Below are 15,067 nucleotides of genomic sequence, written 5' to 3'. Positions count from 1 at the left end.
TGAAGCAAGAGGCCCCAGGTTAAATGTCTGCATCTTCACTCACTTCTAGAGTGGCTCTGGCCAAGTGACCACCATGCTGGGCCTCAGTTTCCCTGCCTGTACAATGCCAGGGCTTGGCCTAGGTGGCTCCCTAAGATTCTTTCCAGCTCTAAATCTGTGATTTGCACGACCTGCGGGGTCCCTCTTGCCAACATCCGCAGACATCTACCAGGGACCATTAATGACCAGAGAGCAGCAGCCAAGAGGTCAAGGATCACGAGAGGACTTTGTAAAGTGTTTCCAGAGTGCTTTTTCTGGAACCATTCCCCTGCAGACCAAATCACTTCCAAATATAGTGAAGGATGAGATAAGACTTGGAGAAGCCTGTGTAACAACAGGGGCTCTTATTCCATGGCTTTGGACTTAACCCAGGTCAAATCATTTCCTACACAATCTCTCATTTAGGCCTCCCAGCAGCCCCTAGTCTAACAACTCCACAGTCAAAAGCTGACAGGGTTGTTAGGCAGCAGGGCAGACACTAAAGCCTACCCTCAACACCAGCTGATAGAGGGGATAAACCTCAGAGGCTTTACTAACATAATACCCCACAAACCCTAAGATGGGGCCAGGTCTCATCAAGGCAGTCTTTTCCTAGTGCCTAGCACTTCCTAAGCTCATGATAATAATGACTGGCTTATATATAACATGCTAAATTTTCCTAAGTGATTTACACATTATGTCTTTTTCACATAAGAACATACTAGAAGTTAAGGGTCTTGATCAGGCCTAAACCAAATACTCAATAAACTGGTTAGTCCATTCATTCAACAAGCATATTTTTAAACCTCTGACTGTGTGAACGGCTACGGATATAAAGACAAAAATGAAACACTATGTGACTTCATGGGACTTCCATACAACAAGGGGGAAACGATCTGTACACAAAATATGTAAATATAAAAAGAGGGGATTATGATTTCACCCATGTAGGGAATTCATGATAAGTAAATCCCCTCCACCAGTGGAGATGAGCACCTGCTCTGAAATTCAGTCTATGAGCTCACCTGGAGCACCTAAAGGTTGTTACTTGCCCAGTCATACAACCATTATGTGTTATGAGTCAAGACTAGAACTCAGGCCTTTGGGACTCTGAAGCCAGTGCTCTCTATCCATTACATCTTAGTTTCCTTTACATACAAAATATATACAACATAAGTATAAAGAAAGGAGGAGGAAGACACTATATTGCCATGGTGTTGCCTCAGGTGGGTATTCAAAACATGGTTGTTGTATCAGTAAGTCAATCAACTAACATTTATTAAGCACCTACTATGTGTTTGGGGTTTTTTTAATTATATTTTTTTTTTGCAGGGCAATGGGGGTTAAGTGATTTGCCCAGGGTCACACAGCTAGTAAGTGTCAAGTGTCTGAGGCCGGATTTGAACTCAGGTACTCCTGAATCCAGGGCCGGTGCTTTATCCACTGCACCACCTAGCCGCCCCCTTGGGGTTTTTTTAAATCATAAAAAGTATTTTATTATTTTCTAGTTACATGTAGAGATAGTTTTCAACATTTGTTTTCATAAGATTTTTAGTTCCAAATTTTTCTCCCTCCTTCCCTAGGACAGAAAGCAATCTGATATAGGTTATATATGTACAATCACATTAAACATATTTCTGCATGCACCTACTATGTGTTGAAGAACTGATTCTACTAGCAGAGGGCTATGTTCTTATTAAATGCAAATATTTGTTCCTGGAATAATCAGTGGTGCTCAAGTTGATGCTCCCCAAATATCTATCTGGGAATTCCAATTTCAGGAACCATTTGTAATGAAACATATAAGGGTTTCCAAATGTTTCATTTTAAAAAAGTGAACCAGATCACTTGAAACCTAACCCTTGTCTCTTCCTCCTTTATGGATGTATATTTCAGTTCCTGATTTTCCTTCTTTAGAAAGAGTCCTTGCCAATGGTCATATGATAGTACAGCCACAACAATATCTTCCTGGGTAGTCCAGTGCGAACACCTTGTTTTCCAGGCCATAGATGTAATAGAGGTGAGTCTTCCCTTGGTACCAATAGTGAACTTCTGTGAGTGGGATAAGCTCAATGGTCTGCCGCTGGGGAAAACAACACAAAAAGAGCTTTAAGTACATATGGCCTCTGCCTCAATCCCTCCCTCTCTCCAATCCCTCCTCCACACAACTACCAAAACTATTTTCTTAAGCACAAATTAAACATGCTACACCTCAACTCTGTAAAGTCCAGTAGCTGCCTATTGCTTCTACAGCAAGATAAAAAACTTCCAATTACCTTTGAAAGTCCTTCACAATTTGGCTCCAACCTATCTTCTCAGTTCCATCATGAACTACTCCATAATCCAGTCAAACTGGGCTGCTCTCTCTCTTCCTCACCCACAAGATTCCATCTCCTCTTTCTTAGCCTTTGCATTGGCCATCCTCCTTACCTGGAATACACTTCTTTACCATCTCCAACTTATGGACTACATCACTTCCTTCAAGATAGAGCTCATGAGGAGTCAGAGCCGAGATGGCAGAGCAAAGGCAATGACTTCCTGGAGCTCTCCTCAAGACTCCTTCAAATGCCTCCAAATAATGCCATAAGACAATTCTTGGAGCAATAGAACCCACAAAAAGACAGGATGAAATAATTTTCCAGCCAAAGACAACTTAGAAGGTCAGCAGGAAAAGTCTGTTGTACCAGGGTGAGAGTGGAGCATAGCCCAGCACCAGCACAGACCCAGACCTAGCACAGACCCAGTCATAGTCACGGCAAACCAGGAGCAGGCATTGGGAGCCTCTGAAGCAGCAGGGACAGCAACTACTTCTGGAATTCAGCCCACAGATGGTAAGGGGGTTGAAAATTGACCATAATAAGATTATAGAGATCTCTTTGTTAGCAATAAGGCAGGACTCTGTTGTTTGGCCCATACTCAGATCCAGGTCATAGACTTGGGTGGTGGTCCCAGGCAGAGGAGGAGCAAAAGCACATAAGAGCTTGCAGTCACAGTGGAGCAGGACTCTGTTTATAGTTCCAGGGCAGAAAAGCAGGTCTGTCATTGCTTGCAAACCATAGAACAGGGCAGGAGAGTAGTAAACATACCTCTCCTTGAATCATACTACCTTGGAAGAACTAAAAACTTACAAATACCTAGAAGTAGCACTGAAAACAGCTGCACAAACCCCCTGGAGCTTGGGACAGTATGCCCTCCACCCTGGAAGTAGTGCCCCCACTTTAATAAAGAGTTAAAAATCAAGAAATAAGCTGGAAAAATGAGCAAACAGAAAAAAATGCTGACCCTAGAAAGTTTCTATGGTGACAAGTAAGATCAAAACATACCCTTAGAAGAAGATAACAAAGTCAAAACTCCTACATCCAAAGCTTCCAAGAAAAATGTGAATTTGTCTTAAGTCATAGAAGGGCTCAAAAAGGACTTTCAAAATAAAGTAAGAGAGATAGAGGAAAACATGGAAAGAGAAATGAGAGTGATGCAAGAAAATCATTAAAAAAGTCAATAACTTGGTAAAGAAGACATGAAAATACTGAAGAAAATAACACCTTAAAAGCAGACTAGGCCAAATGGTAAAAGTACAAAAAGCCAATGGGGAAAAGATGTCTTGAAAAGCTAAATTAGCCAAATGGAAAAGGAGGTACAAAAGCTCTCTGAATAAAATAACTTCTTAAAAATTAGGATTGAGCAAATGGAAGCTAATGACTTTATGAGAAACCAAGAAACAATAAAGCAAAAACAAAAAATGAAAAAATAGATGGCAATGTGAAATATCTCATTGGAAAAAGAACTGACTTGGAAAATAGATCCAGGAGAGATAATTTTTTTTTCAGGAGGGATAATTTGAAAACTATTGGACTACCTTAAAGCCACAATCAAATAAAGAGCCTAGACATCATCTTTCAAGAAATGGCCAGGGAAAATTGCCCTGATATTCTAGAAATAGAATGTAAAATAGAAATTGAAAGAATCACCTCCTGAAAGAGATCCCAAAATGAAAACTTACAGGAATATTATAACCAAATTCCAGAGCTTTCACGTCAAGGAGAAAATATTACAAGCAGCCAGAAAGAAACAATTCAAGTATCGTTGAGCCACAGTCAGGATAACACAAGACCTGGCAACTTCTACATTAAAGGATTGGAGGGCTTGGGATATGATATTCCAGAGGGCAAAGGAACTGGATTATAACCAAGAGTTACCTACCCAGCAAGACTGAGTATAATCCTTCAGGGGGGAAATGGGAATTCAAAGAAAGAGAGGACTTTTAGGCATTCTTGATGAAAAGACCTGAGCGGAATAGCAAATTTGACTTTCAAATACAAGACTCTAGAGAAGTATAAAAAGGTAAACAGGAAAAAAGAAATAATAAGGGATATTTAAAGGTTAAACTGTTTACATTCCTTCATGGGAAGATGATACTTGTAACTCATAAGAAATTTCTCATTATCAGGGCAGGTGGATGGAGTATATTTAGACAGAGGGCACAGGTGTGAGTTGAATATGAAGGGATGATATCTTTTTTAAAAATGAAATTAAGGGGTGAGAAAGGAATGCACTGGGAGAAAAGGAAAGAGAGAGGTGAAAAGGGGTAAACCATATAACATAAAAATGCAGGGAAAAGCTTGTGGAGTAGAAGATGGGAGGTGCTGGAGAGGGAGTGAACCTTACTCTCTTCAAAATTGGCTAAAAGAGGGAATAACATACACATTTAAATGGGTATGGTAATTCATCTTACCCTGCAGGAAAGTAGGAGGGGAAAGGGATAAGGGAGGGAGGTGATAGAAGGGAGAGCAGATTGGGGGAGGGGGCAATCAGAAGCAAAACACCTTTGAGAAGGGAAAGGGTCAAAGGAGATAGAAAACAGAATACATGACATGGGGAGAGAGTAGGATGGAGCAAAATTCAGTTGGCAATAGTAACTGTGAAATGATGAGCAGGATGCTCTCAGAAAAACCTGGAAAAACTTACATGAGCTGATGCAAAGTAACAGCAATATTATAAAATTATTAACTTTGAATGACCTGGCTATTCTCAGCAATGCAATGATTCAAGACAACTCTGAAGGACTTATGAAAAATGCGATCCATCTCCAGAGATCAAACTGATAGTGTCTGAATGCAGATTGAAGCATATTATTTTTCTTAAGTTATTTAGTCTGTTTTCTTTCACAACCTGACTAATGTGGAAATGTTTTGCATGACTACCCATGTGTAATTTATATTGAATTGTATGTGTTCTCAAGGAGTGGGGTGGGGAAGTAGAAAGGAAGCGAATTTAGAACACAAAATTTTTTAAATGGATGTTAACTTTTTTATATATAATTGGGGATCAAAAATCTAATTCCTATTTTTATAACATTGTGATAAAATGAAAGTTACATGGATTTGGAATCAGGAATATGCAAGAACAATGGGTTCTTGGCCAGGCATGAAGCATCCAATAGAGGCTGAGAAGAATTCATTTTCCTGGATTCTTGTATAGAAGATCAAGGGAAAGGCAAATGTTCCAATCTTTGTTTTTAAGAAGTAAAGAAAATAGTCTGCAGACTGTCACCCAGTGAACTTAATTTAAATTCCCATGAAAAATTCTAGAATATATAATTAAAGAGATGGTTGGTGAACATCTAGAAAGGGAAATAGTAATTACAAAGCCTTATTATGGTTTAATCAAGAACAAGTCACATGAGACTCCATTTACTTTCTTTTTTGACAAGGTTACCAAACTAACACATCAAGGGATCCTAGGGAGATGGTTTAGGTAGATTTTAGCAAAGCATTTTACAAAGTATCTCATGCTGTTATTGAGAAGAGAAGAGATGTGAACTAGACAATCACATAATTAAATGGATTTGGAATGGGTTGAATGCCCAGACTCAAAGAGTTGTTGTTAACTTGTCATTCACTGTCAACTTGGCATGTCATCTCCAGTAGACAGTCTCTGGGATATGTGCTAAGTCTTATGCCATTTAATATTTAAATCAATTACTTGAATAAAAGCAAAAATGTCATGCTCATCAAAGTTGGAAATGACATCAAGCTTAGAGGAATAGTTATACTGGATGCCACAGTCTGAGATCCAAAAAAATATTCCTACCAGCTAATATGGGGTTCCATCTAATGAGATGAAAAGGAGGTGATGGTTCTTCTGTTCACCACCCTGGTCACAAGCAGCTCTAGTGCTGGGCTCAGCTCTTCATAGCCCAGATTAAGAATGACATCAACAAACTGCAGTATGTCCAGAGAAGAACAACTAGGATGGTGAAGTACCTTGGGTCCAGGCCATATGAAAAGCAGCTGAAGGATTAGACTTATTTTGTTTGAATAAGTCAGGAGGTCAGAACCAGGAACAAAAAGTGAAAGATGGGAACATCAGGAAAATCTTCTTAACAATTAGAATTATCGAAAAGTAACTGCCTTGGGAAAGGGTAGGTTCCTCTTCATTAGAAGTATTTGGATGGAAGTTAGTCAACTATTTATTAGATAGGGAGATAGAGATGGAGCTAATTGAAGAATTCCTTCCAGTTTAGATTGGACTATATGGCCACTGAGTTTCCTTCCAACTAGAAAAACCCAAGATCATGTCATTTTATGATAGTCTCTGCCTACAGCAAATATCCAGATATCACAAGTTGTAAGGTGCTTACCACAGTGCTTGGCACAATAGTAGATGCTACGTAGAGTGTTATCTATTATTATTATTATTATTATTATTATTATTATTATAACTATTTTTCATGCAATCCCTGAAAAGTCTGGAGCCTTAAAATCTGAAAGACTATCAAGAGATAACTGTAGCGACTCCTTCTCATTCACATTCCTGCTAATTTGTCAAGGGATATCAATATCCTCTGAGGCTTTCTGAATGAGAACTTCTATCTATTTACTTCCGTTTTCACTGTTGAATCAAAAATTGGCTCAATTTCTTGCTTACCTATTAAAAATCAAAAGCCAATGACAGAAAACACTATCATTACATACAATCCCCACTTTTACTAAATCTTTTTAATTTTAAGAAGGGTACCTACTTGCTAAAATATCAGGATGTCATACTATTGAGTTCAGTTATTCATAATCTACTGGAGGAAAGAACAAAAAGCAATGGAAAGCAAACTAGAGTCAGAATGAGGGTTACAGACTATTAAGGGCTAATATGCTTGGCTCCACACCATCATTCTCTGTTTGGTTTCCATGGGGATCGAGACCTAGCAATACTCTGGATGTTCATGAGCCAAGCAGATGTTTGGGTTCTTTCAGCCCAACTTTCTTTCCTAGCCAGGAAACAGGAATAACTTTTTTTTTCCTCTCCACTAGTGGAAATACCACCCAAATCTTTATTAGTAAGTGGGAGGACAGAAGGAATAATAATAGTAACTCACATTTATATAGCACTTACGAATATAGAAAGAATGTTCCTCAAGATCACCCTGTGAGGTAGCCTCATTTTAAATGAGGAAACCAAGGCTTAGAAAGGTAATGTGACCTGTCCAAGGTGACATAGTCTGTAAAGGATCAGACAAAGAATTCAGAATTCTATAATCTGAGAGGTGGAAAGGGCACAAAAGCCACATGCTCTACCTTGAAAAGGAGTGGTGGGAGTGGGAATGGGGATGAGAGAATGCAGATGGCAGCACTACTAAGAAGGAAGATGAGACAGACCAATCTTGACCCCAGATTAGACATGGGAGTCAAGGTAGAGGAAATGAACAAAGATGATATTAAGGCTACAACTTCAAGAAGTTCAGAGCATAGGTTTGATTTTATGCCTATCAAGTCTGAGAGGATTTCAGGATAGCCAGGTGGAAATGTCTGGTCAGAAGGTAGGAGTGAAGAACTGAAGAGGTAGAATGGGAAACCAAAAAGAGCATCAAAACTGGAGGCAAGAGAATGGGAGTCAGTTCGAGGCCCTGCTATTTACTACTAGCTGGGTGGGGGATCCCAGGCAAATCCCAGAACCCCTCTGAAATTCAAGGTGCCTGTTTGGAAAGTGGAGATAATAATACATTCCCTATCCATAATACGAGAAAAATAAGTTTATAGGCTTGGCATGAGGAAATTACCCAGTAAAATGTAAAGTGCCATAAAGAGGCAAAATATTACATATATATATATATATATATATATATATATATATATATATATGCGTGTGTATGTATATATATGTATACATATCCACACATACACATGCACATGCACATGCATATGTATATGTATATACATGTATGTATATAGTTCAGGACAATAAGTATATACCTATTTGAACATAAATAAAATATATGTGTATATTCATATATACACATACATAAATGTGCATTTATACATGTATGTATAGATGTAAATGTATGTATATGTGAAAAAGGGTAAAAAGGAAAATAATTTATTCTATGTATATGCATATATGCGTACATGTGTGTCATTATGTGTGTGTGCTGTATTATATATGTGTATAGAGAGACATATACACATATGTGTGTACACATCTGTTTATACATCTGATCAGATATATTCTGATCCATGATAAAATGGAGGTAACCTGCAACCACAGAAGGAAAACTGAGCCTGGCAGCAAAGGACCTGGACTCAGATTCCATCTTTGATGCTTCCTTCTGACAGCACCTTACCAATTCTGGACCTCAGTTTCTTCAGCTTTAAAATAAGATTAGACAGGGGGCAGCTAGGTGGTGCAGTGGATAGAACACTGGCCCTGGATTCAAACCCGGCCTCAGACACTTGACACTTAACTAGCTGTTTGACCTTGGGCAAGTCACTTAACCCTAATTGCCTCACCAAAAAAAAAAATATATATTAGACCAGACAACCCTTGCAAGTTATTTCTAGCTTTCACGTGGTAATCCATATCTGAGGAAGAATTCCCCCTATGTCTTATAAAACCAATGGTCATCAGAAACCCAGGTTTCCTGATGCCAAAGCCCTTTGCCCTCCCTTTGTGGTTGGCAGCAGCAGAATGAGCCTACGACACTGGAGGTCTAGTTCTGCCCCTGCTACTCACCTCACCAGCTGGGTGACCTAGTTATGAGTACCTTTTCCTCCCTGGGCCTCAGTTTGCTCATCTGTAAAATGAGACGTTTGGGCCAGATGACCTCAAAGCTCTCTCCCATCTATGACACACAACCTGTTATGAAGGAAGGAGGGAGGAGATTTTGGAAACCAGTTTATTTTGCCAGTAACATCAGTTAAAAGGGGTATGGTCTGAAAATTCGGGCTCAAGGGTGTTCAGAGCTCCCACCCATGCCTTTAAGCCTTTGGGGCACAGTTGAGGTGAGAGCTGAGAGACAAGAGAAAAAAGGTCTTTTTCAAAGCCATTCAGAGGGCCAGAGTTGTAGGGAGAAGGGTTTTGTAAGCCCTGCTTTTTAAAACACAAAAGTTGTTTTCTTTTAAACACAAAGGAAGATCATTGTGATACACCCCCTCCTCTGAGCTTGGCTTAAAGCCCTGGGAGAGGTGGCAGATTGCCTATTACCTCAGAAGCCATCCAAGTGGCTGTCCAGTAATTCACCGGGCACCTGCTTTGTCTCCCTTTGTCATCTCTGAAGAGACAAATAGTGCAATTTCTCTGTACTAAGATAACTCTCCTCCCCATGGATAGATCTGAAAGGTGGCTGCCCCATCCCAATGATTACTTTCTTTTCCTTTTCACCCCTTTTCCACATATTGGCATGACTTCTGGTCTTTGTATTTTAAAAAAGGGCAATCTTGTGAAACAATTTTGAGCAATAGTCTCTTTTCCAAACAGTATCTTATGTTTATAGAAACCCATATACTTGCCTTCTCTTTCACCCATATAAGGCAGCCAAATGGTATAGAGGATAGAGTGCTTCTCCTGGAGTCAGGAAAATCTGAATTCAAATTTGATCTGAGACACTTAACTAGCTATGTGACCCTGGGAAAGTCACTTAACCTCTGTCTGCCTCAGTTTCCTCACTTGTAAAATGAGGATAATAATAGCACCTACCCCACCCCCAGAGTTGATGGGAGCATAAAATGAAATCATGTTTGTTTTTTTTTTAAAAATGTGTAGCACAGAGCCTGGCATATAATAAATGCTTCTTCCTCTTCCCATTCTTTTGACTCTAGGATTTTCAAACAGTTGATAACATATAGGCAAGGCAAAGTGATAAAGTAGAAAAAAAACCCAGATGGGTTTTAGTACTTTCCTGGGATCTATCACAAACCAGCTATAGAACCTTGAACCAGTCATTTCCCCTCCAACTTTCTCCATCCATCAATGGACAGATGTGGACTCAGTAATGTTTAAGATCCCTTACTGCTCTAACATTCTATGATCCTACACACACACACACACACACACACACACACACACACACACACACACACACACACCCCTACACCTAGCACCTGAGCTTTCTATTAAAGATGAATTTGCCCAATCTTCTCAAGGGAAAAGGAGTCTCACCAACCACTTCTATCACTTCTCTCCCAAAGAATCTCTAACTCCTTAGAAACATCAGTTCCAGTATGAATGCTGAAAGAAAAAGAATCATATAATTCCCCAGTTCCCCAGTTGCACTTGGTGATCAGCAAGTCCAACCTGCACTAGAAAAAGAATCTGTTCCTTGACACAAGATGCCAGAGAGTTGGCACCCAGGCTTTACCTGAGTACCTCTAGCGATAGGGATCCAAAAGCACCCATTTCGTTGTGGGAGTAATTTTAATCCTCCAGAAGTTTTTGCAGACCTCACCTCTTAATTTACTACTATTGCCACCTCACCTATAATTCCTCCTTCTGCCTCAGTTTTGGAGGCCAAATGTTCACATCTAGTCTTTCAACCTTAGAGATATAGAGTTAACACCTCTTATTTCAGTGATGAAGAAAGTGAGGGCCAAAAAGGCCAAGTCACTTGCTGAAGGTCACGCAATTAAGTGTATGCTGGACTGAAATTTAAACCCAGAGTTCTAACCTCTCATTCTAGTGCATTTTCTAGCCTTACTATGATGCTTCTGTGGATACAACACAGACCTCTTGATCCCTGTTAATGATTGGATTGTCAGCTAGTATTCCCTTATGCATACCATTAGAATCACCACACCTTGGATTTCCTTTCTCTTTAGTTGCAGAGGACTTTAGGCATATTTTGTCTTGGGAAAGTCAGAGTCACTTCCTCTCCTAATCCCCTAATGGTTTCCTTAATACCATTAAAATACCAGGGTCATTTAGAAAAGAGAATTTAGGGATAATTTAGCTTAACCCCTTCTTTTACAGATGAGGAAACTGAGGATTGAAGAAATTAAGTGACTTACATAGAGATGGCTACACAGGTAGTAAGTGGCAGAGACAGTATTTGAACCTCTGACTCCAACATGTGTTTTCTTTCCACTGTACCAAATACACCTGTAATCAAGGACTAATCAAATGTAAATCCTTCCCTGAAATTTCAAGACTTTGGGAGGCAGGACACACTGTTAAAAGCTGAGTCCAAACAGGTCTTCTTTACAAAACCCAATCAACAATTTAACTTCTCAAAGAGGTGCCCCTGCCCTTTGGGGTGTCAGGGGAAAGAACCAAGAAGACCTGAATTCTAATCCCACCTCTGCCACTCACTAACAATTTGACTTATGAGTACCATTCCTTTTCTGGTCCTCAGTTTCCTGATTTATAAAATAAGAAGTTTGGACTAAATGAACTCATACATTTCCCCCAGCTGTGTTAATTCCTATGATCCCTATTATTATCATTATCAGTTCGCTCCAATCCACTTGTTGCTTGAGTATGATGACTGATTGTTCATTCCCAGAACCTGGGCACGAGCCCCCACCAGAAAACAATTAGGCCACTGTTTGGTTTCTCCCAGGGCTGATAATAGTGGTGGAAGAATAGGCTTTTATAGAGGTTTCTGGTGATCTAGTGCCATCTAGTGCCTTGCAGAAGAAATGCAGATAATACAGCCAGACTGAAAAGGCAGGCAATTAAGGTCATGTTCCTCCTTGTCCTTCACCCTAATTGAGAGATGTCAGTCATCTCCCTGGGAGTCACAAGGAAGAGAGAGAAGGGATAGTATGGTGTAGTGCTATGAGCCTTGAATTCTATATCATAAACACTAAGAGTTGGAAGGCACTTCAGCAGCCATTTAGTCTAAACATGGCCCGATGCTATGACCAATTGGTACTAGCTCTCCAGAACTGAGTGTTAAATATTCAATGTGATCATTTACACCTCAGAAATCTACAAACACTATAAATCCGGCCTTGATTTATTGTTTTGTGGATTGTCTAGACTTAAGAAAGTGATAGAGAGGGGCAGCTAGATGGCCCAGTGGATAGAGCACCGGCCCTGGATTCAGGAGTACCTGAATTCAAATCCGGCCTCAGACACTTAATAGCTAGCTGTGTGACCCTGGGCAAGTCGCTTAACCCCAATCGCCTCACTAAAAAAAAAAAAAGTGATAGATAAAATGTTAATAAAGCAGATTAAACTTCAATGTATATCATGTGTACACCTCCCTTAAAAAATGTTAAATAATAATAAATAATAAATGTTAAACATTTATCAGCACACCCCTAAGTCTAGCACAAAAGTGAAAGACATTCCCCGCTATAATATACCAGAGAAGTGGTTATCTAGGCTTTGCCTGAAGACCCACTATCTCCCAAGGCAACCCATTCTATTTGAGGATATCTCTAATTATTAGGATTTTCTTCCCATGCCCCACTTCTCTCCACTTACAATGAGCCACAATGTCACAGCTACCGTCTTACTCTGGAAGTTCACTTTGTAGCCACAGCCTCCTCACCTTAGAAGTTCGCTTAGACCCTGGCCTTCTCACACTGAAGTTTTTGAGGCTTCCTTTGAGACTTTCATCTTCCTTTGATTGGTTTTCTCCTCCCAGAAACCCCATTTTAAGGAAAGTGCCCAGGCCACCCACGTAGGTCACCTCATTCATTCCTCTCCATACCCTACTCATAACTCCCTATGCTTTCTTTGCCATACTTCCCACTGGCCCTTCTACTTTTCTACTTCCTTTTATGTGTTGTATTTCCCCATTGGGCAACTAGGTGATGGAGTGGATAGAGTACTAAGCCTGGACTCAGGAAGACTCATCTCCCTCGGTCCAAATAAGGCCTCAGATTCTTAGTACCTATGTGACCCTGGGCATGTCACTTAACCCTGTTTACCTCAGTTTCCTCATTTGTAAAATGAGCTGGAGAAGGAAATGGCAAACCACTCCAGTATCTTTGCCAAGAAAACCCCAATGGGGTCACAAAGAGTTAGAAAGGACTGCAACTACTGAACAATTCCCCCCCATTAGAATGTAAGCTCCTTTAGGGCAGGGACTGTCTTTCCTTCTGCCTCTCTTGGCATTTCCAGTGCTTAGCATAGTGCCTGGAACATAACAATCACTTAATAAATTCTTGTTAACTTGTTGACTTGAATTGACTAAGGCTCTTTGTAAATTCCCCTTGTTGATCTTAGTTCTGCCCTTTGGATCCAAGCAGAACGAATCTAAACTCTTTTCCACAAGACAACCCTTCAGATATTTGAATTACAGTCTTTCCTGAGGCTTCTCTTAGATATGCATCGCAGGCCCTCCAACCAATCTTCATATGTATTAAGGTTATTGCATTCGAAGTTCTGTGCAAAGAGCTCAAGAAATAGAGACAAGAAGTCCATATATGAGGAAAGCCAAAACAGATTCTCTTGCTGCTCCTCACTCATTTGCACTTCCTGTTTCTGTGCCTTTTCACTGGCTGTCTATCATGCTAGGAATACTGGCTGTCTTCACATCCAGCTCCAACAATCCCTTCATCTGAAATTCTTGATTTCTATCTAAGGGTACCACCATTCTCTCAGTTACCTAGGCTTTCAACCCAAGTGTCATCCCTGACTCCTCACTCTCACTCTCACCCCCACATGCATTCGGTTGTTAAAGCCTGTCAATTCTACCTTTGGAACATCTCTGATATATACCCCTTTCCTCCTCCCAAAGAAAGGAAGGGGTTGCCACCATCCTGGGCCAGGACCACATCATGCCTGGGCCATTTGATTATTTTAATAGCCTCAAGTCTCTCCCAAATCTAGTCTATCCTTCACTCAGCTGTCAAATTAATCTCCCTAAAACCAAAGTTTGACCAAATTTCCAGTGGCTCCCTATTACCTCTAAGATCAAATATCAATTCTTCTTGGGTTTCAAAGGCCTTCATAATCTGACCCTTTCTTACCTTTACAGACTTTTTACATTCTCTCTCTCTCTCTCTCTCTCTCTCTCTCTCTCTCTCTCTCTCTCTCTCTCTCTCTCACACACACACACACACACACACACACACACACACACACACAGACATCTGGTGACACTGATCTCCTTGCAGTTCCTTGCACAAAACACTCCATCTCCTGACTAGGCATTTTCACTAGTTGTCCTCCATGCATGGAATTGTCTTTCTTCCCAACTCTGCCTTCTGGAATCACTGGCTTCCTTCAAGTCCCAGATAAATTTCCATCTCCTGCAAGAAGTTTTCCCCATCCCCATTAATGCTAATGCCTTCCCTCTGTTGATTATCCCCAATTTATTTTCTATATTGCTTGTTTGAACCTCATAGTTTGAATGTTGTTTCTTCCATTAGACTCTGAGTTCTGCTACAGGTTACTTTAACCTTATCTGTAGAATCATGAGGCTTCATCTCAAGAGAACTGGACTCAATAAAAAAAATAATCAGTTTGAAGTCAATCTGATTGATTCACTTGTTTGTCAAATTACCTCTTCAATGTAATTCAAGACAAATGACAAGTCTTCAATGACTTTATTTTTTTGGTTCAGACCAGTGACTTCATTGGTTAAAGGGTTCTCCCTGTGGGAAAACTTCCTCTACCAATTCAGAATGCCATTCATTCTGTGAATCACTGTATAGGCACTTCCTCAGATAAACTAAGGCCTGGGAAAGGCATTAATTTAGATAGGCCAAGGTCACCCACTGCATCTCAGGCCATTGCTAGCCATCTTGACTTTGGCTTGCCCCTGGACTTTGATGACTCTGGAAGAGAGAGTGGGGCAGATGACTATGAGACACTGCCTCACTTAAAT

The 15,067-nt window shown here is 40.2% G+C and overlaps 1 protein-coding gene across 1 annotated transcript in view; it reads right to left on the bottom strand.

Moving 5' to 3' along the window:
• Positions 1 to 1,587: 1,587 nt before the first annotated feature.
• The window catches only part of SSUH2 (ssu-2 homolog), a 36,633-nt gene continuing 23,153 nt past the window's right edge, over positions 1,588 to 15,067 (bottom strand). Inside the window, exon 10 of the mRNA XM_043977549.1 lies at positions 1,588 to 2,101. Within this exon, the coding sequence (XP_043833484.1) occupies positions 1,955 to 2,101 (147 nt within the window). The 3' untranslated portion in view covers positions 1,588 to 1,954. The remainder of the gene's footprint in view (positions 2,102 to 15,067) is intronic.

This window comes from Dromiciops gliroides, chromosome 1, assembly GCF_019393635.1.
Source record: "Dromiciops gliroides isolate mDroGli1 chromosome 1, mDroGli1.pri, whole genome shotgun sequence".
In the NCBI taxonomy this organism is placed as follows: Eukaryota; Metazoa; Chordata; class Mammalia; order Microbiotheria; family Microbiotheriidae; genus Dromiciops; species Dromiciops gliroides.
This window is presented reverse-complemented; position numbering and strand designations above follow the sequence as displayed.